Below are 21,863 nucleotides of genomic sequence, written 5' to 3' on the forward strand. Positions count from 1 at the left end.
TATTGTGAATATACACTTTTTATTCATTTTTTGCTTCAAACTAGAGCTTCTTGTAAAAATAACATTTACAAATTTCTACTCACAGGACAGGTTATAGGTAACATCCAAAGAAGACAATCAAAAAATATTTTTTGAAGATTTAGTATGTGTTTGCTATTAAAGAGCTCCTAAATCTGCACATGCTTAGCATTAGCAAGATTACGATTAGACAGTTGATTTCTGGCTAATGATTATTAAAGAAGAATACTGAGGATAATGTCAACAATTTCAATCAGTAAAAGAGTATAATTTTTTATTTCACAAAGGACAGTGTCATGTGTACCAACGGCCTCACTTATAAATTAAAGTATACCCACTTCAGTGTTGTATTTGGATGTTTCTTTTCCCTTTCCTTCTGGCAAATAGCCGGCAAGATACAAACTGCTTCCAACTGGCAACCCAAACAAAGGAGGCATCATGGCTAACCACCTAGTTGACAATGTTTGTGAAAGTCAAATTGCGAACTCCTGAGTATGGTTCAACCCCACCAAAAGGGGGAAACTTGCTTCCTCTGCCCACCTTATTCCACGAAAATAAAAAAGTATACTCTGATTTCTGAAATGGATTTTTAAAATTTAATACTATAGATTCAATAACTATCAGCATTTGCAACACTGATTTTTCTAATACCCAGAAACATCCACTTAGGACTTGTGAGAGTATTTTGAAAAATTTAATAATGTTATACAAATATAAGTTATTACCGGTAGATAGTAGGTATAATCACATGATTCCTGATCATGTTATATTTAAGGTATAAACATAAGACTGATTTTGCTGTGAATAAAGAATAAAAAAATGAACATTTTCATTATGTATGTTGGTTCCCAATAATCTCTAAGATATATCAGATAATACAGAGTACAGAGGTCAACATACCTTTCAGTTAATGGCCAAAACAATGGGATTTAAGTCGTGAGATCATTTCTATTGGATTTTATATTAGTATCAATTAATGAGTTGATTACTTAACCTTAATTATTTCTTTTCCATTTGATTTAATCTCGCCCAATTGAATGGGTCTCTTTTGGTTGATCAATGCGATACAGAAACTCTGCAGGCAAGAAGTATCCAAGATATTCCACTGTGTCTGGGGTAGTGTCATAATGGTAGTGTCCACCTTCTCCATGATGACTGAAACAATGGGTGTGCTCCAATCGCAAATCAAACCCCTAGGACAACAGACAAGCTATCTGTCAGTATTTAAATTATCTTGGATAGGAATTGTTTAAGGGGCAGGGAGACCTTTTTATTTGTTATAATAGTTTTTATTTTATTTTCTAAGTAAGCAATATATATACTTAATTCAAAATTCAAAGAGTGAAAAAGGATATATTCCATAAAGTGTGTCTTTCCATCTTCTGCCTTTACTACTTCCTTCCTTCCTTTCCTTGCAGGCACCCGGTGTAAGGAGTTTCTTATATATCCTTCCAGAAATATTAACTTTTGTAATTTTTACTCCAATTTGCACTCTGTACATACTGTGATGAGTATTGCTTTTCTTCATTTAAAAATATAGCTTGAGATCTTAGTATATTAGATCATAAAAGAGCTTCTGCTTTCTTTTATACCTACATGGCATTCTATTGTACACACATACCGATTCCACCATTCTCAACTAACATTTAGATTATGTCCAATTCTGCTATTATAGTAATGCTATTATGGATAACCTTTTAACTAATAATTTTAAATACTTACACATATATTTAAGGATACATTCCTAGACACGTAATCACTGGATCAAAAGTCAGTATTGCGGTAGCTACTTTCTCTGAATTGGTCTCTCTCATATCTTTTTCTAGTGTCTAGTGTTAGAATATAAGGAATGGTATGATGAGCAACAAATAAGGTGATAAGAGACCTGAATCATGGTCTTGATTCTACTATTTAATAACATGACTTTGGGTGTCATGTAAAATACCTGTGCCTTGATTTGCTCGAAGGTAAAATCTGCCCTGCCTAACTAACTCATAGGGGCGTTAGCCACCTGCTTCCTCATCTTTCAAGATAATTCTGGAGACTATCCTAGTTCTTAAATGACAACTCAGAAAGTGCCTAATTTTAAAAGAATATCCTAAAACCTAAGCATAATCACTGTATTATACTGCAATATAAAAGACAGACATAAACTTACTGGGTCTCTGGAGACAAAAACTGGCAGACAAACCAAAGGAGCTTTCATCTCATAAAAGTGCAACCATTTATTCACCTCCTCATCAGAGTTCAAAGGGCAGGAAGAAAATTCTGTGGGCTACAATAAAAGATCATTCTAAATATATAGAATATTATTGAGAATTAAAATGTAAATTATATCTAACTTCATTACATTAGAAATGTAAGCCTTCTTATACATTTGACTATTTTTAGAATCAAAACAAATTATATACCATAGTTTTCAAAAGGATCACCAATCAAGTGTATAAGCTAAAATGCACGAATGAATAAATGAAAGAATGAGCCTACTACTATCTTTTTATTTTTCATAGCTTCTCAGTTTTCCTGGAAATATATCCTCGTCCTAATTTTAAATCTCATTACTGCTACCAGTACATCGAGGGGTGTGTGGGTGGGGAACAAGGCATTAGAAGTTGGTAGAAGCATCAAAACGAATAAAATAAACTTATTCAAGGAAGCAAAAACAAAACAAACAAAAACTTGTACTACAAAGCACTGCTAAAAGAAATTTGGGAAGACTCCGTGAGTTTGAGCCCTGCGTTGGGCTCGGCGCTGATGGCTCAGAGCCTGGAGCCTGCTTCGGATTCTGTGTCTCCCTCTCTCTCTGTCCCTCCCCTGCTGGCACTCTGTCTTTCTCTCTCTCTCAAAAATAAAGCATTAAAAAAAAAAAAGAAATTTAAAAAGACTCCAATAAATGGAGAAATATCCTGTGTTCATGAATCGAACAATATTGTTAAGATATTAATACTACCAAAAGCAATCTAAAGATTTAATGCCACCCCTATTAAAATCCCAATAAAGTTTTTTGCTGAAATAGAAGAATCCATTGTAAAATTCATGTGGAATCTCAAGGGACCCTGAAGAGCCAAACCAATCTTCGGGGAAAAGAGAAAAGTTGGACGCCTAGCACTTCCTGCTATCAAACTTACTACAAGTAATCAAAACGGTGTAACATTGGCATAAAGGCAGACATACAAATCAGTGGAATAGCACAGAGATCCCAGAAATAAACCCTTGCGTATATGGTCAAATAATTTTCTTTTTTTTTTAATTTTTTTTTAATGTTTTTATTTATTTTTGAGACAGAGAGAGACAGAGCATGAGCAGGGGAGGGACAGAGAGAGAGGGAGACACAGAATCCGAAACAGGCTCTGGGCTCTGAGCTGTCAGCACAGAGCCTGACACAGGGCTCGAACTCACAGACTGTGAGATCATGACCTGAGCTGAAGTCGGATGCTAACCAACTGAGCCACCCAGGTGCCCCATGGTCAAATAATTTTCAGTAAGGGTGTCAAAACCATTCAATGGAAAATGGACTATCTTTTCAAAAAATGGTGCTGGGAAAACTGGATATTCATGTGCAAAAGAGTGAAGTTGGCCCCTTAATTTATACATGTACAAAAAAAGAACTCAAAATGGATCAAAGACCTAGCTGTAAGAGCTAAAATATAAAACTTAGAAGAAAATTTAAGGGAAAAGTTTCAGAACGTGGGATTTTCACCATAATTTCTTGCATATGACATAAAAACTACAGGCAACAAAAGGAATAATAAACAAGTGGGACTATATCAAATTACAAACGTCTGCACTGTAAGGGAAACAAGCCGCAAAATGAAAAGGCAATCTATAGAATGGGAAAAAATATTTATCCAATAAGGGGTTAATATGCACAATATACAAGGAACTCCTACAACTCAATAGCAAAAAACAACCAACTTAAAAAATGGGCAAAGGAACCAAATTAGACATTTCTCCAAACAAGACATACAAATGGCCAGCAGGTATATGAAAAAGTGCTCAATATCATCAGGGAAGGGAAATGCAAGTCAAAACCATGAGATATCACCTCATTCCTGTGAGGATGGTTGCTATCAAAAAAGCAAGGGATAACAAGTATTGACAAGGATGTGGAGAAAAAGGGACACTTGTATGCTGTTAGTAGGTATGCAAACCGGTGCAATCATTATGGAAAACAGTATGAAGGTTCCTCAAAAAATAGAACCATATGATCCAGTAATCCCACTTCTGGGTCTATCAATGGATGAATGGATAAAGAAACTGCTGTGTGTGTGTGTGTGTGTGTGTGTATGTGTGTATGTGTATATATATATATATACATATATATAAACATATATATGTATATATATATATAAATGTGATTTGATTATATATATGTGTGTGTAAATATGTAAAATTATGACATATGTATACACACACATATACAAGGAATGTTATCCAGGCTTAGGAAGGAAGGAAATCCTGCAACATGGATGTAACAACATGGATGAACTTGAAGGACATTATGCTAAAATGAAATAAGCCACACACAAATACTGCATGGTATCACTTACTGGAATCTAAGGAGTCCAATTTAGAGAAACAGACACATAAAGTGGTGATTGCCAGGAGCTGGGGAATGGGGAAAATGAGGTGAAGGTCAAAGGGTACAAACATTTTTCAGTTACAAGACGGGTAAGTTTTAGAGATATAATGCACATTATGGTTAACTACAGGCATACCTTGGAGATATTGTGGGTTTAGTTCCAGACCACTGCAATAAAATAGGGGCAAGTCAAATGAATTTTTTAGTTTCCCATTGCATGTAAAAGTGATGTTTGCATTATACTGTGGTCTATCAAGGGTGCATTATATCTTACAAAATGTACATACCTAAATTTAAAAATACTTTATTGCCAAAAAACGCTGACAATCATTTGAGCTTTCAGCAAGTTATAAACTTGTTTTTTCAAGGCATAAACTCTTGCCTCCATGTTGATGGCTCAGGGTTGAGTGATCAGGGTGCTACAGTGGTGAACAGTGGTGTTCTGTAGCATTTTACCCACAGAACTTTCAAAATTGGAGTCAATCCTCTCAAACACTCCAGCTGCTTTAGCAACTTAGTTCATGTAATGTTCTAAATCCCTTGTTGTCATTTCAACAATCTTCACAGCATCTTCACCAGAAGATTCCATCTCAAGAAGCCACTTTTTTTGTTCATCCCTAAGAAGCAACTCCTCATCTGGTCAAGTTTGATCATGAGATTGCAGTAATTTAGCCCCACCTTCAGGCTCCACTTCTAGTTCTCTTGCTGTTTCTACCACTTCTGCAGTTACTTCCTCCACTTACGTCTTGAACCCCTCGAAGTCATCTATGGGAATTGTAATCAACTTCTTCCAAACTCCTATTTATGCTGACATTTTGACCTCTTCTCATGAATCACAAATGTTCTTAATAGCATCTAGAATGGTGAATCCTTTCTAGGTTTTCAACTGACTTCTCCCTGAGCTGCCATATGTCTATGGAAGCTATAATCTTATGAAATGTATTGTTTTTAATTTTTTAATGTTTATTTATTTCTAAGATAGAGACAGAGTGCCTGCAGGGGAGAGGCAGAGAGAGAGGAAGACACAGAACCCAAAGCAGACTCCAGGCTCCGAGCTGTCAGCACAGAGCATGACATGGGGCTTGAACACACGAACCATGAGATCATGACCTGAGCCAAAGTCAGATGGTTAAGCGACTGAGCCACCCAGGCGCCCCTGAAATGTATTTCTCATATAATAAAACTTGAAAGCTGAAATTACTCCTTGATCCATGGGTTGCAGAATGGATGCGATGTTAGCAGGCATGAAAGCATGAATCTCATTGTACATCTCCATCAGACCTCTTGGGTGACCAGGTGCATTGTCAATGAGCAGTAATATTTTGCAAGGAATATGTTTTTCTGAGCAGTTTGTGTCAAAAGCATGCTAAAAATATTCAGTAACCCATTTTGTAAACGGATGTGCTATCGTCTGGGCTCTGCTGTTCCATTGATAGAGCACAGGCAGAGTAGATTTAGCATAATTCGTAAGGACCCTAGGATTTTCAGGATGGTAAATGAGCACTGGCTTCAACTTAAAGCCACAAGCTGCATTAGCCCTTAACAGAAGAGTCAGCCTGTCCTTTGCAGCTTTGGAGCAAAGCATTGACTTCTCTATAGGTGTGAAAATCCTAGACGGTATCTTCTTCCAATAGAAGGCTGTTTTGTCTACCTTGAAAATCTGTTGTTTCGTGTAGCCACCTTCATTAATTACCTTAGCTAGATCTCTGGAGGATAACTTGCTGCAGCTTCTACATCAGCATTTGCTGCTTCACCTTGCATTGCTATGTTATGGAGATGGCTTCTTTTCTTAAACCTCATGAACCAACCTCTGCTAGTTTCGAACTTTTCTTCTGCAGCTCCCTCACCCGTTTCGGCCTTCATAGAATTGAAGAAGGGCTTTGCTCTGGATTAGGCTTTGGCTTAAGGGAATGTTAGGGCTTGTTTGATCTTCCATCCAGACCACTAAAACTTTCTCCATATCAGCAATAAGGCTATTTTTGCTTTCTTACCATTTGTGGATTCACTGGAGTAACACTTCTAATTTTCCATCAAGGACTCTTCCTTTACGTTCACACCTTGGCTATTTGGATGGGAGGTCCAGCTTTTGGTCTTCCTTGGCTTTTGACATGCCTGCCTCGCTAAGCTTAATCATGTCTAGCTTTTAATTTAAAGTGAGAGACGTGTGATTCTTCCTTTCACTTGAACACTGAGAGGCCACTGTAGGGTTAGTAACTGGCCTAAATTTAATATTGTTGTGTCTCAGGGAATAGGGAGGCCTGAGGAGAGGGAGAGACACAGGGCTGGTTGGTGGAAAAGTCAAAACAGACCAACATTTATTAAGGTGACCATCTTACACGGGTGCCGTTTGTAGCACCCCAAAGCAAGTACAATTATTACTTCAAAGATCACTGATGACAGACTGCCATAACAAATATAATAAGAACAATGAAAAAGTTTGCAATATTGCGAGAATTACCAAAATGTGACACAGAGAGGGGAAGTGAGCAAATGCTGTTGGAAATTTGGTGCCAAAAGACTTGCTTGATGCAGTGCTGCCACCAACTAATGTATGAAAAATGCAGTATTTGCGAATGCAATAATGTGAAACACAATAAAATGAGATATGCCCATAGTTAATAATAAAGTATTGTGTACTTGAGTTTTAAAAATTCCTGTAATTATTTGGTATTTGCAATTAGATTTATCTACAATTCTGTTTTTAACAATTTGGAAAATTAAGTAGTTTCGTAAATGTTGTGTCTTTCTTTGCAAAATCAGCTGACTTGCCGTTTAAAATTATCAGGATAAAAAACATTAAAACCAAACATTTTTGATGAGTTTAGTGACAGAATGAAAAGGAAATTAAGTTGTAATTACTTTTACACTTGATTCATTCATTCACCCACAAAACATTATTTTAAAACCTCGGGGTGCCTGTGTGGCTCAGTTGGTTAAGCGTCTGACTTCAGCTCGGGTCATAATCTCATGGTTTGTGGGTTCAAGCCCCACATTGGGCCCTGTGCTGACAGCTCAGAGCCTGGGGCCTGCTTCAGATTCTGTGTCTCCCTCTCTCTCTGCCCCTCCCCCACTCATGCGCGTGTGCACACGCGCTCTCTCTCAAGAATAAACATTAAAAAAAATAAAAATTAAAAAAAAAATGCCCTGGGTCTTGCTTCATACGGTATTCCATCCTTATTGTCTTATAAACTTATATAATTAGCCCATAAGATTATAATTTTCACAATGACTCCTTTCCCCAAAACCACAACCATCTAGATAGCAAAGTCAACATATGCAGTTTGGGATTCTGGCAATAAAAATGATAATCCAAAAAAAATTGATAATCTATTTCTAAGGCTTATACTCATATCTATCTACATCTTAAAAACACAAAGTTCCAATATATTAACATAAAGAAAGGACTCCAGTTAGACATTATCTTACAGTATGATTTACAGTATTGTTTGTCATTTAAGTTTTAAAGTAATACATGGGGCACCTGGGTGGCTCAGTCAGGTAAGCGTCCAACTATTGATTTCCACTCAGGTCGTAATTTCACGGTTTGTGAGATCGAGCCCTGTGTTGGGCTCTGCACTGAGCGTGGAGCTGGCTTGGGATTCTCAATTCTCCCTCTCTCTCTCTGCCCCTCCCCTGCTCTCTCTTTCTCTCAAAATAAAATAAACTTAAAGGATCAAATAAATAAATAAATAAGTAAAATTAATACAATCATAGTAAAAGCATTCAGGGTGTTTTAAGGGTAGAATTCTCAATGTATATTAAAAAATCTCAAGATCTTAAGTATGTGCACATACATACCCATATATACATGTACACAAAGACTCTTACCATTATGTGAGTCTTCGCTTTTCCCTTCTGAATTACGAAAGTACCTCCCATCCCTACAGGCTTATCTCCATAATGTTTTTCAAGAGTCTGTCTCATACAAGTCACAAAGTTAAGTTTTCCAGTTCTTCTTTTGGCTTTCACCTCAATGACCTAGAGAGGACATAAATATGCATTCCATTGCTCTAAGCTGCAAAATTTTATGTGAATAACTATCAAAATGAAACATATAATCTAATGCCATGAAGCAGTCACTTGTTTGCTTGGAGCACACACATAGGAGTTGAGCGAGATGTCTCAATCCTGTCTTGATCAACAATACATAGCGTGCGTGCGTGTGTGCGTGTGTGCGTGTGTGCGTGTGTGTGTGTATGATGAGTTATCATTTACTCTAACAAGTCTTATTCATGTTTTCTTGGACAGAGAGAGTTATAGCGAAGTCTTCTACTGAGCTCTAGAGATTCTTATCATTTACATGTCAAGGCGGCAAAAGGTTGAGAATTCCTGGCTCAAAGGGGTTAACCTCTGGTAATTCAGAAGGGAGGAGAAAGCGATTACATCTTTTCCTTTCCCTTAAAATTCTGGACTTGTGTTACCTCCACTTAATTAGGTCTTTTTACTTCACTACCTGGCTTCTCAAAGTAGCCGAAGTAGCTCCCTCTATTTAAAAATCTGAGCGTTCTCACAACTGCTAACATTGAAATGATCGTTTCATGTTCTAACAGGAAGTAAATACGAGGTGAAGCATTAATTTTTTTTACCTCTTTCTTGATGTAATATTTTGCTACCACAATTTCTGTCTAGCTCAACCAATGTCTGATCAAAATCAGCAATGAACAAATTACCTACATAGTAACTGCAGGTAGGTAGTATCTGTCTATTTCAGCTGCGTGGTTCATCTATTTGACTCACTCCGCACATGAATAGCATTACCTTTTATTCCTCAGAAAACAAGGTATTGCTTACTAAGTACTCTTCACCTCAGTTTTAAATAAGACTTTCACTTACTTGTAGTACTCTCTGAATCTGTAATAAAATTTGGCTCAGCTGGTTTTGACTTTTAAGAAAACCGTACTTGTGGCAGTTAAAGTTCAAATTTTTAGCTATCTGAGAACTTCTGGAGAATACTGTGTTTTTGTGAACAAAAAATCACCTTTCCAGGTTGGCCCTCACTGGCAAAAAGATTAGCCAGTAATGCACACCCAAAATCATGATATTTCTCACTGTATTTCTCGAGCAGGCACCCTCCATCTGCAGGGTTAACATGGGCAAAGTAACTTCCATTTACTGGAGATTTGTGTTCACTTTCTGTTTGAATAATTGGCATAAACTGAAAAGAAATGTAAATAAGAAAAGTAAATTAGTCAATCCTGGCATCAATATCTGAAGAGAATATCTTGAGGATCCTTGACTTAAGATATTTTATTTCAGGACCTATTAAGAAAACATGAAGTATGAAATATTTAATTTTAGATTCAAAATGTTGAAGATTTACAAACATCAAAAAGTTGAAAAAACATTTTATAAAATGTCTAGTATTTCTTACAGTGTTTCAAAAACCTTGTAAACTGGGCTTTAAATTTTAGACTTTTTTTCTATCTTGAACACTAGGTGAATTATATTACTCTTTCTACAAAAGAACCTTGTATGACTATCGAGTAATGGTCACATCTGAAGAGATGAAGGAATGGGCAGACTTAAGAGGTCTTTTACTTTTCTGGTCCAGAGATGGGAAGAGACCGTGGTGTTTTTATGTTGTAAATATACTAACACACACAGGAATCGATAGTATCCTTTGTAAATAATCATTATACCACTGGGGTAGGTCCTTGCTATTTAGTCTGAAAGAGGGAATTGATGAGATCATTAAATATTCCATTCATCTTCTCATCAAAAGCTGCTTTCATATCAAAAGGAAAGATTTACAGTGAAGGCAGCAATTCTCTGATGGATAAAGGATTAAAATCTTGCACAATCCAGGGACCTCAGCAGACCACATTAGGATGTTAGACTCATCTAACACGGAGTGCATACCCTAGAAAATCTGAAATTAGGGGCTGGTGCTCCATTATAGTGGAGCATAGGCTATAGTCCAAATCGGTACCAAACAATATCAAATCTATAAAGAAAGAGGATACCAATTCATTCAGAAAGCAGACTTTCGGGTAGGGCAATAAAAGAAAAATAAGTAGACTAAACGTCAAATCAATAAAATAAAATAATAAAATAATAAAACAATTAAAAAAAATAATAAAATAAATTAAAATAATTATATGTATGCTGACCTCACAGTTGAACCCAACAGTCTGAAATGGGCCTGCTCCTGCTCCAAGAATAAAAGCTCCAGGAAGCTTCATTTCTTTTGCAATCTTATTTACATCATAAACCTATACAAGAAGAAAAAATATTATTTAAATCACAACTTATACAAATCTGTACTTTTTTTCACTGAGTCCATTAATACTTCCATGCCACATTGGTCGATGGGTCTTCTAATAATAAAAAGAGGAATCAACTCAACTTCTAATAATCTTCATGTGAATGTGAAAAGTAAAAGTACACTTACTTTTTCTTTATTTGCAAGAGGCAATAAGTAAGGCACACCTCCTACTTCTGCAATTCTAGTTTTCCCACAGATGCCTAAAAAAAAAAGTAACTTTAAAAATAGGCAAACCTCTAACTTAAGTATAAAATGCCAAAAGGCACTAACTTATTTATTATTTAAAGGGTACATAACTCTTCCATTCTTATAGTTTTACAAATAGTAGGGATTGAAAGACAAAAATTGCTATGATCCCTATCCTATTCTAACTACTTATATATCTAATACTGTCATTACCAAGCATAAAGGCAACGGAAAGTTGATAATAGAGCAAGGGCTAGAATTGAAGCCGAAGTTCAGATAGGATGAGAATTCTACAATTAGTCTGTAATGACCTATTCCTTTAAAAATCTGTGCTTTGGGGGCACCTGGGTGGCTTAGTCGGTTAAGTATCTGACTTTGGCTCAGGTCATGATCTCACTGCTGGTGGGATCGAGCCCTGCGTCGGGCTCTGTGCGGACAGCTTGTGGCTCAGAGTCTGGAGCCTGCTTAGGATTCTGTCTCCCTCTCTCTGCCCTTCCCCCTCTTGTGCTCTGTCTCTGTCTCTCTCTCAAATATAAATAAACATTAAAACAACTAAAAAAAAAAATCTGTGCTTTTGGTAGAGAAGGAGTTGGCTAAAATTGTACTTTAGTACAATGTATTTTGCTCCAGTAGAATATTAGTTCTTTAAGAAACCCATATTGGGTGGGGCACCTGGGTGGCTCAGTCCCCTGCTCATGCTCTGTCTCTCTCTCTGGGTCAAAAATAAATAAACATTAAAAAAAAAAATTTAAACAAATCCATATTGGGAGATCCTCTTGTCAAAGTTGTTTATTCCCAAGGTTGTTTATAGAAATGCAAGTAATTAGAGATAACTTCAGACGTTGGGAACTTTCTACTCACACTTTTTTTTTTTTTTTTTACTGACACTTTAATTTTTTTTTTTAATTTTTTTTTTAACATTTATTTATTTTTGAGACAGAGAGAGTCAGAGCATGAACGGGGGGGGGGGGGGGGGGGGGGGGAAGAGAGAGAGGCAGACGCAGAATCTGAAACAGGCCCGGGCTCTGAGCTGTCAGAACAGAGCCCGACGCGGGGCTCGAACTCACAGACTGTGAGATCATGACCCGAGCTGAAGTCGGACGCTCAACCGACTGAGCCACCCAGGCGCCCCATACTGACACTTTTAATTAACATCACAGGTACAGCTAGACACAACTTGGGTAAGGCACCTTCTTTTTTTTTAATGTAAAGTAGAAAATAATTACTTTTTGTTTGAAAAAAAGTAGTCTTGTCAGTTTTATACTAACAATGTCACAAAATAAAGTATACACATACGTTGCTATTTCTTTAGCTATGCAGAAGGAAGATGTACAGGATTTTTATACATCCCATTTATAATTAGGGATTTTAGAAATTTCTTCCATGGGATCAGCAGAAATTACTCACGGATAAGAGTCTTTCTCGTAAGTGATAGTAATACTGAAATTTAAAGAAACCATTAGAGGACTATTTTAGTAGTCCTGGGAAAAGACAAGTAATGTGCTAAAAATGGGGACTGTAGAGATGGAGAAGAGTAGATTAAGAAAGAGGACAAGGGAGAATAGACAACTATGGTGAAGGATTGAGCTAAATTTTAGACATGCTGACCTCAAGTTGTCCTTAGCATATATAGGTGGGGATGTCCTGTGGACAGCTGGAATTACTCAAATATAGCCAAGAAAAAGACAGACCTACCTAGGTGAGATGTGCAGATTGCAAGTTCTTGTATCCACCCAGTAATTTAAAATCACAGGAGTAAATGGAAAAATGCAGAGAGACTGTACAGAATAAGAAGAGGTTGAGGAAAGAATTCCAGAAAATGTCAGGATCTAAGAGCCTGCCAGAAAGAGAAAGGAGCTAGGAAAAATGAGGAAGAAAGAATATCATGGAAGTCGGAAAGGTACCAAGGAAGAGAAGGCAAAAGAATCAAGGAAAAAGGAGAGAGAACTAAGGGGAGACAGAATGTCAGGCAGCCATGGCCGAATACTATGAAATATGTGAGAAACCAAATAATACTAGTAAACATATCAAAGTCATTGGTGACTTCAGTCAGACCAGGTAGAAAGTACCTAACACTTGTAAAAGATAAGATACGTATAAACGTACATCTCTAGCTTCCGTAGTGTTGCAATTTAAAGGCTTACAAGTTATCATCTAGAAACCTCTTTGGATGACAGAATTAAGATGAATCATTTTTCCTTTTCCTTGTACTCTTCTGTGTTTTCTGATTTTTTAATTTTACTTTCATTGACTACTTATTTACTGGGGAGAATATATTACCTCTGGTACACAAAACTTCCAGAATTTACAAGTATACTTAGTGCTTGTTTGTTTATTTATTTTGAGACACAGAGAGAGACTGCATGAGTGGGAGAGGGCAGAGAGGGGGGGGGGGACCCAGAATATGAAATATGAAGCAGGCTCCAGGCTCTGAGCTGGAGCCCAGAGCCCAGCACAGAGCCCAACGTGGGGCTCGAACTCACGAGCCGTGAGATCATGTAGAATTTACAAGAATACTTAAAATTAGAGACTGTTGAAGCTGGAAAGACCCAGAAAGAAAATGAAAGCCAAATCTCTCCATTTTAATATATCTGAAGCCCAAATATATTATTTGGCTTCCTTAGGGTAATGAAATCTGTTCATGGCCGAGAAAGAAGCAGAGTCTAGAACTTCTGTGTAAAATTACTTTTTAACAAAAAATTATAATTATGTCAGTAACATAATCAAAAGGAAGTGTGAGTGTTTATCTCCAAATTCCTCATCACAATAGGACATAATGGGAGAAGGTCAGACTTTCAGAACAGATAGACTTGGATTTGAATCCCGATTATGATTACTGTTGATCTTGCCTAGCCTCTCTGAGCTTCAGTCTTCTCATCCCTAGACTGGGGCGAGCACTTACTTTGCAGAGTTATTGTCAAAATTAAGTCACCAAATATAGGTGTTTATCTATCATACAAATTATATTTACTCAACCAATATTTTTTCCCTTCCTTCTTACTTTAAACATCGGCTGGATGATCACTTGGCAAATAAGAATTTAACAGACGACTCAAATACAAGGCTTTCAGGATTCCTTCTGGTCTTGAATAAATAAATATAAACAGCGAAATTGACATTTCCTTAACAGTTGCTCCAACAGTTAAAAAACAAAACTCTCATGTGATATCAAGGATTCTAGCCTACAGAATATCGATGATAGAACCTGTGAAAATAACATATGTGCATAAAACAGCATTTTCCCACAAAGGAATAAAACAAAATTTGCTCAATTTAAGAAAACTGCACAGAAATTCAGCACAATTTAGTCTAAAATTTGGGACAATATCCTTTATTTGTAGGTAATTTAAGACAATCCTTCATAATAATTTTAGTTTCAGAAGAAGATGGGGACTGAAAAAAGTGAATTGCAAAAACTGTTTACCTTTTACAGGAAAGGTAAATGGCTCCTTAGTCAAATCAGGGCAATCGACCACAGACACCTGGACATCAGCAAAGTTATCTTTGAGGCCCTTCTGCAGAACTGACAGAAAAGGAAAAGGGTTAACATCAGGTAAAAATTTGCCACCATATAGCAAACCTTCCCTCAACATTTTGGGTATCACGCTCTCAGTCTAAATTTGTATAATTAAAAGGCGGGGGAGGGAGAGGGCAAGGGGAGGGGCCTGGTTCAGTTGGTAGAGCAAGGGACTCTTCATCTTGGGGTCATGAGTTCAAGCCCCATGTTGGGCAGGGCTTACTTTAATTAGAAAAAAAAGAGAGAGAGAGAGAGGAGCGCTTGGGTGGCTCAGTTGGCTAACCGTCCGACTTGGGCTCAAGTCATGATTTCACGGTTCTTGGGTTTGAGCCCCACATTGGGCTCTGTGCTGACAGCTTGGAGCCTGGAACCTGCTTCGGATTCTGTGTCTCCCTCTCTCTTTTCCCTTCCCCCACCTGCGTTTTTTCTCTCTCTCTCAAAAATAAATAAGCATTAAAAAAAAGAGGGAAATGGTCTTACTAATGAATATAACTAGACATTAGACACACAATCACAAGGTCTTATTAATTAATATAATTAGACACCAACACACAATTAATCACAAGACAGAATTAAACACAAATAATCCCCATCAAAATCACTATAGATCTGTAGAGATTTAAACACTGCACTAAGGTGAGGACTACTTTTCTTTTGCAGACAGAATTTCAAAGACCTATTGAAATGTCTATATTTAAATTGTTAGACAGTAAGCAATTACATGTAACAACTTCATGGACACTTGAAGAGAAAACGTTGAGCAAAAGGAGTAAGACACAAAAGACTTTATTGGACTTCACTTACACATACTTCAAAATCGGGCAACTCATCTAAGGTGACAGAAGTCAGAACGGTGGTTACCTCTTTAGGTAGAGATAGTGACTGGCTAAATACCTGAAGGAGTCTTCTGGAATGATGAAGTATTTTATATCTCAGTCTGGGTGGTAGTGACATGAGTGTAAGCATGTTAAAATTCATCAAGATGTACACTTAAGATTAGTGCACTTTACTGCAGACATATTGTAACTCAATACAAAAAGGGAAAAAAGAAACATATTTCAAACTTATAATGCTAGGAGCAATGTACTTCTAAGGATGGAAAGTTTCCATAAAAACTTCTCTGATTAGTGTCAGTCATTAGTTTAAGTTTTGTAGAATCAACCTCTCCAAAACATGAAGTCACATGAAATCTAGCCACATAGACATTCCATACCAGATCTTTTATCCATATGAAAACAGAAACCAAATTGCCTGGAAAATTCCCCTAGCTAAACTAATGACAGCAGACTTATCAATATGTAAATTATAATATTTCAGCATGTGGAAATACAGTTAAATCTATTTTTGACCAATTTCAAAGAGACCAAATTCTTGCTGTAGGACTTTATGTAAAATTGAAAATCAATTGCAAGCCAAAAAACTTAGATTCCAATCTATTTTGTACTGAAAATATCCTGTACATATAGAAAGAACGTATAGAAAGGCACACAGACACACAAGCGAAGATAGATGTAGAAAGGCCCTCAAAGAAAAGATTCCTAGTTGTCCTCTCCTAACAGGGAAGACAGAAAGACTGACAGAAAGAAAATACAGGCAAAGAATACTAGTCATACAGATGATTTGTTAGCCGCCATCCAACTGAGGAAAAACCAGGAAGGTCAGAAGAAGAGAGTCACAACCAAGCAAAACCCGAGTACGCTTCTTGACTTCAACCTTAACCAGGAAGACAGATGAACTGTCAGGATGGGTGCACTTTGAAAAGTAAGGGTAGGTTTTATTTTTATTTATTTATTTATTTATTTATTTTTTTAATTTAAACTTTTTTTTAACGTTTTATTTATTTTTGAGACAGGGAGAGACAGAGCGTGAACAGGGGAGGGTCAGAGAGAGAGGGAGACACAGAATCTGAAACAGGCTCCAGGCTCTGAGCTGTCCGCACAGAGCCCGACGTGGGACTCGAACTCACAGACCGCAAGATCGTGACCTGAGCCGAAGTCGGCCGCTTAACCAACTGAGCCACCCAGGCGCCCCAGTAAGGGTAGGTTTTATACTCGCCATCAGAATACAAGCTAGAGGCCATCAATCAAATGTTAGCTTTCTGACAGGCTATACGGTTTTGGCTTAGTACTATTGCTGGCTTCATTTCATAGTCCTATTTTTACTTTCTTTTTCTTATCTGTCACCCCACCTAATTCATCTTGCGAAGCTGCCTTAAATTCCTATTTGAACAAGGGGAAATGCAGAAAAATATATACAGAAATCTAAGCGAGTTCATTGGCAGTCTATCATATCAGGAGAAGGGGAAAAAGTAGTAATGTTAGGAACATGGTTAATATACCACAGATTTTATACTTAAAGAATATTGTAACTGGTAAAAAGCTGAAACGGTGTGACTTTTCGGGCATCACACATACTTAAATATTGGATTACTATATTCATTTTCTCTCTGTAAAGTTGGTATCTTAACAAGAATCTTCAAGTGGTGAGTTTACTTTTTTTTTTTTTTGGAGGGGCATAATTTTGGACTTTCTCAATAAAAATAGTACAGGAGATGGAGCGCCTGGGTGGCTCAGTCGGCTAAGCGTCCGACTTCGGCTCAGGTCACGATCTCACTGTCCGTGGGTTCGAGCCCCGCGTCGGGCTCTGTGCTGAGGGCTCAGAGCCTGGAGCCTGTTTCGGATTCTGTGTCTCCCTCCCTCTGACCCTGCCCCGTTCATGCTCTGTCTCTCTCTGTCTCAAAAATAAATAAATGTTAAAAAATTAAAAAAAAAAAAAATAGTACAGGAGAGACACCGAAAAGGAAAATGAGCTCTGCTTTGAAAACACTATCACATAAATTATGTCTTACAATATTTTTATTTTTAATTGCTTTCCTTAGAATGATTTAAAAACCCTTCAGGTACTATTGTATTTACCTCCAACAAGCTCCTCAAGACTTGGCACGTGAAAAGAATACTCAGCGCAAGCCATTTCTTCTTGAGGTGCAAGGATGTACACGTAAAGCTATGGGAGGCTAATGGTCACAAGAGTTCCCTGTAAACGAAGCATGAACAGCTGTTGTTCTGGAAAGAAACACTAAGAGTTCAGTTACATAAAAAGGGCAGAAGGGCATTTGGGTTTCTATCCTCATAGAAAGGCAATCACAGCTTCTGGTATTTAATATTCCAAGCGAGAAATGCACAAGTAACCTTTTTTAATACTGATTCTTTAAACAGTCAGCACTTAAAATAGGCAAGAGGAAATGCCAAACCAAGAAGGCACATGATTCTTTAGTCATATATGTGAATTTAACACGTAGTTTTCTAATTGTTGATCTAAGGAATATAGGTCCTGAGGCAAAAAGTAGGTTTTAAGGTTTATAGATAACTGTTTAAACGGTTAGAGATAACAGTATAAGATGCTCAAGGAATTAATTCTCTCATAGATAATTTGTGTCTTCTATATTTGACATATAGGCTAAAAATTAAACAAGTTTCTTAGACTATCACTTTTACAAAAGAAATTTTAAATTACTAAGAAAAGTGCAAAATTCTGCAAACGAGTAGCTACTGAAATTCAAAGTATTACTTTTACTTACAAATAAACATACTTTCTTGGTAAGCAGCTTTAACGTTCAATTATTCTAACCTGATTATAGTTTGATGTTTTAAAAATATATGCTAAGTATATTTTACAATAGGGAAACATATATACACAGAGATTAGTATCTTACCTTAAGAGTTCAGGTGAGGTGATGAAGCGTGCAAGCAGAGGGAGGTAAATAAAATGAAGGGAAAAAAAAAAACCCTAAAACCCAAGCAAAAATAATGTAAGGTGGGCAGGGGATCCCGCTCTAGGCCAACTGCAACAAAGAATGCTGGTAACATTCTTAAGGGTGTTTCTAAGAGCACTATTCAGATTCTCATTAAAATTGTTAATGGAACATCTCATTAATTATTAACCTGAACAGTCTTGATATAGGCTTGCTTAGTAAGTGGAAGGTGGTCTTTCAACATCACTTGAAAAATTCTCCCTCCCCCCCCATTTTTTTTTTTTTTTAAATTTTCCAAAGTTTCGCAGGTTTCTTAGAAACTGGGCTTCTGGTTTTGGTGGTGATTTCAAACAACATGTCCTCAACAAACATGCTAGCACATACATGTAGGACTTAACGTTCACATAAGTACTTCATCAAATACCAACTTTTATTACCCTTTAATGATATGCATAATCTAGTCTCCCAAATAAAATATAAACTGTTGATTACGGGCCCTGAGTCCTATATAATCATATTTCAATGATCTCAAGCATGTTTTTCAGTTGAACAATTTATAATTGTTCAAGAATGAGACATTTTAACTTTTTCTCTGGAAATTAATTTCAGATGGACAGAAAACACACACAGATATTCCTGTATACCTTCACCTAGATTTTCCAAATGTTAACATCTTACGTTTTTTCAGAAAGCAGCAAGTAATAATCAAGAACATGTCAAAATCTGCTCAATACTATATTTATAATGAGGAAAGTAAAAGCACTCTAGATATTTTTATTTATAGTAGGAATAATAAAGACAAGTTTAAATTCAAATATAATCCTAATTTTATACTTTGTGCTACCTTGAAAAGGTCAGGGGTTTTTTTTGTTGTCGTTTTTTTTTTGTTTGTTTGTTTTTCTTTCCTCACCAAAACAGAAACAAAGTCCAAACCCAGGAGGCTACAGCTGAATAATTGGTTTGGAAATGTAGAACTTCAGGTTAGCCAACAGCCTAGAAGGCAGTGGTAGTGTGTGTGTAAGTGTTTATGTGGGAGGTAGGGCTGGAGGTTGGAGTTGGGAGTGATGAGAGAAAGGGGTTAGAAACGGGTTTTTTTTAATGTTTATTTTTGAGAAAGAGACAGAGTGTGAGCAGGGGAGGGGCAGAGAGAGAGGGGGACAGAATCTGAAGCAGGCTCCAGGCTCTGAACTGTCAGCACAGAGCCTGACATGGGGCTTGAGCTCACGAACTGAGCGATCATGACCTGAGCAGAAGTCAGAAGCTTAACTGACTGAGCCACCCAGGAACTCCAGAAAAGTTTTAATACAGGGGCACCTGGGGGCTCATTTCGCTAAGCGTTCGACTTTGGCTCAGGTAATGATCTCATGGTTTGTGAGTTCGAGCTCTGCTTTCCACACAGAGCCCACTTCAGGTCCTCTGTTTCTCTCTCAAAAATAAATAAACATTAAAAAAAAAAAAGGTTCTAATACAAACTCAAGAGTGGCTCTAGGAGGACAGCTTTGGGAGCACAGGATATTTACCCTCCAGATTCCATTGCTGGGAGTCAGTGGCCCAGCAGTAGGGCCTAGAGATGGAAAAAATATAAACAGAAGGCAGTTGGGTAAGTGGAACTGCAGAGACAATGCCTAACAGGGTAGAACAACTGTAGCAACCAAGCTGATAACTTTTTATTGAGTGCATGCTATATTAACAGGTACGTATGATATGCCACTTTACATTCTCTCAAAGCCTCTCACTCCAAAGAGATAATACATTTCTCATTCTACAAAAGAGGAATAGGCCAGAGAGAATGTATTATTTGAGATCACCCAGCTATTAAAAGATTAAAAAAAAATAATTGAAAATCAAATGTAGCCCACTGTAAAGCCAGAACTCCGAGGTTAACCTGAGCTAGAATGACACAGCTCAGCTCACAGACGGAAGAATTTGCATACAGTCGTCTTGAGAGCACTCAGAGGTGTCATCTGTTTGCTTTGTCTCTTCCGGCTAGGCAGCGATCTCTTTGAAGATAGGACTAGGGCTCTCTTATCCGTCTTCCGAGTGGGCACCATTTCAGCCTTAACTATTTATTGAACGTTACAACGTGTCAGACACTTAAGTCTCTGGGATAGGGCTGGCTTGTGGGTGTGCAACCAGTATAATTGCACAGGGCCATGTATTCAGAATGGCACTTGGTTTAGTGCTCTGCTGTCCACCACCCTGCAATTCTTAACTTTATATTTGAACTTTTAGGACCACTAGGACAATGGAGCACGTGCAGGATCAGAGGCCGGAGGTGCATCGGGCATGTCCACCACCACCATTCCTTGCTACTTCACTCCCATAATGCATTTGTGAAGCCCCAAGAACACAGAAATCTAGTGGACCCACCACCTGTGGGAGTTCAGGGAGACAAGACTTAAGGTCCCCAGATTCCATAGTGTTGGTGTTGCATACATCAAGAAGTAAAAAAAATATAGGTTAGTTTTGTGCAGTTTCCACTGTTCTGGTAAGAACAAAATACATGTTTGTATGAGCTACAAAATACATATTGTGAAATTTAAGCAATTCTGCATACGAGTTGACTTATTTCATCTGTATTTAAAACTGGCATTGCACGATAGAAGAAGTAAAACATGCTAATAATTTAAATTAAAAAAAATTTTAATGTTTATTTATTTTTGAGAGAGCCACCGAGCGCAAATGGGGGTGGGGGTGGGAGGTGGGCAGAGAAAGAGAGACAGAGACACAGAATCTGAAGCAGGCTCCAGGCTGCAAACCGTCAGCAACAGAGCCCAATGCATCGGGCTTGAACTCACCAACTGGGAGATCATAACCCGAGCCGAAGTCCGATGCTTAACAGACTGAGTCACCCAGGCGCCCCCAAATTTTTATTTTGACATTAAATAGCAAATTTCTATTAACAAATGAATACTAACATGCTGTTATAATTAATAGAAAGTTGATGCTATTAGTTGAAACACTGTGACAAGCCAAAGGAGATACTACAGAAGAAAGGAGAGAGCTTACTTTTTAGTACCTTCAGTGGCGCTTCGCCCTGTTTGAACAAGGGAGCCTGTATTTTTATTTTGTACTCAGTCTCACAAATTACATGGCCAGGGCTGCTCTCAAATATAACAGCGAGTAACACGACCATACCTGTCGTGGCGTTTCCAAGTAATTCATAGACTTGTGGAAATGCCCGCCTACCTAAGGGATTCGACTTTTATGCCTGGAATTTTTCAGTATGTAGAGAGAAACTGTGTAAAGAGATCAGTTTACCTTGAAGGTCTGTTCAATCCTGAGATCACACTGACTCTACGGGACTAGGCAACTTTACGGGTCTATCATATGATACAAGAGATCTGAAAGTGGACACACCAAACCAGCTCATTCCTTTTTGTAACTCCTTTAGGAGAAAAAAAAAAAACCCACCCAAACTAGACTAGTTGAAACTGTTTTAACACTCAGTAGCCGTTCGGGGAACGAAGTCAAAAACCCAGAAGAAAAAAACAATCCACCGCTGGTGTCTCTTGCGATACGCTGCCCAGCTCCAGGAGGCTGA

The 21,863-nt window shown here is 37.6% G+C and overlaps 1 protein-coding gene across 6 annotated transcripts in view; it reads right to left on the reverse strand.

Moving 5' to 3' along the window:
* Positions 1-21,863, reverse strand: part of CD1H11orf54 (chromosome D1 C11orf54 homolog) — a 22,469-nt gene continuing 606 nt past the window's right edge. For 3 of the 6 annotated variants that reach the window (XM_042907357.1, XM_042907356.1, XM_042907355.1), the window contains exons 2-9: positions 17,484-17,630; positions 14,476-14,574; positions 10,992-11,065; positions 10,711-10,812; positions 9,579-9,755; positions 8,429-8,578; positions 2,177-2,293; positions 1-1,211 (exon numbers count right to left, since the gene is read on the reverse strand). In XM_042907357.1, the coding sequence (XP_042763291.1) occupies positions 1,038-1,211; positions 2,177-2,293; positions 8,429-8,578; positions 9,579-9,755; positions 10,711-10,812; positions 10,992-11,065; positions 14,476-14,574; positions 17,484-17,538 (948 nt within the window). In that variant the 5' untranslated portion in view covers positions 17,539-17,630 and the 3' untranslated portion in view covers positions 1-1,037. Of the gene's footprint in view, positions 1,212-2,176; positions 2,294-8,428; positions 8,579-9,578; positions 9,756-10,710; positions 10,813-10,991; positions 11,066-14,052; positions 14,257-14,475; positions 14,575-17,483; positions 17,631-18,280; positions 18,866-21,863 lie in introns of those variants that run through there. The other 3 variants (XM_042907358.1, XM_042907359.1, XM_042907360.1) reach the window with 3 other exon arrangements.

This window comes from Panthera leo, chromosome D1, assembly GCF_018350215.1.
Source record: "Panthera leo isolate Ple1 chromosome D1, P.leo_Ple1_pat1.1, whole genome shotgun sequence".
NCBI lineage: Eukaryota > Metazoa > Chordata > Mammalia > Carnivora > Felidae > Panthera > Panthera leo.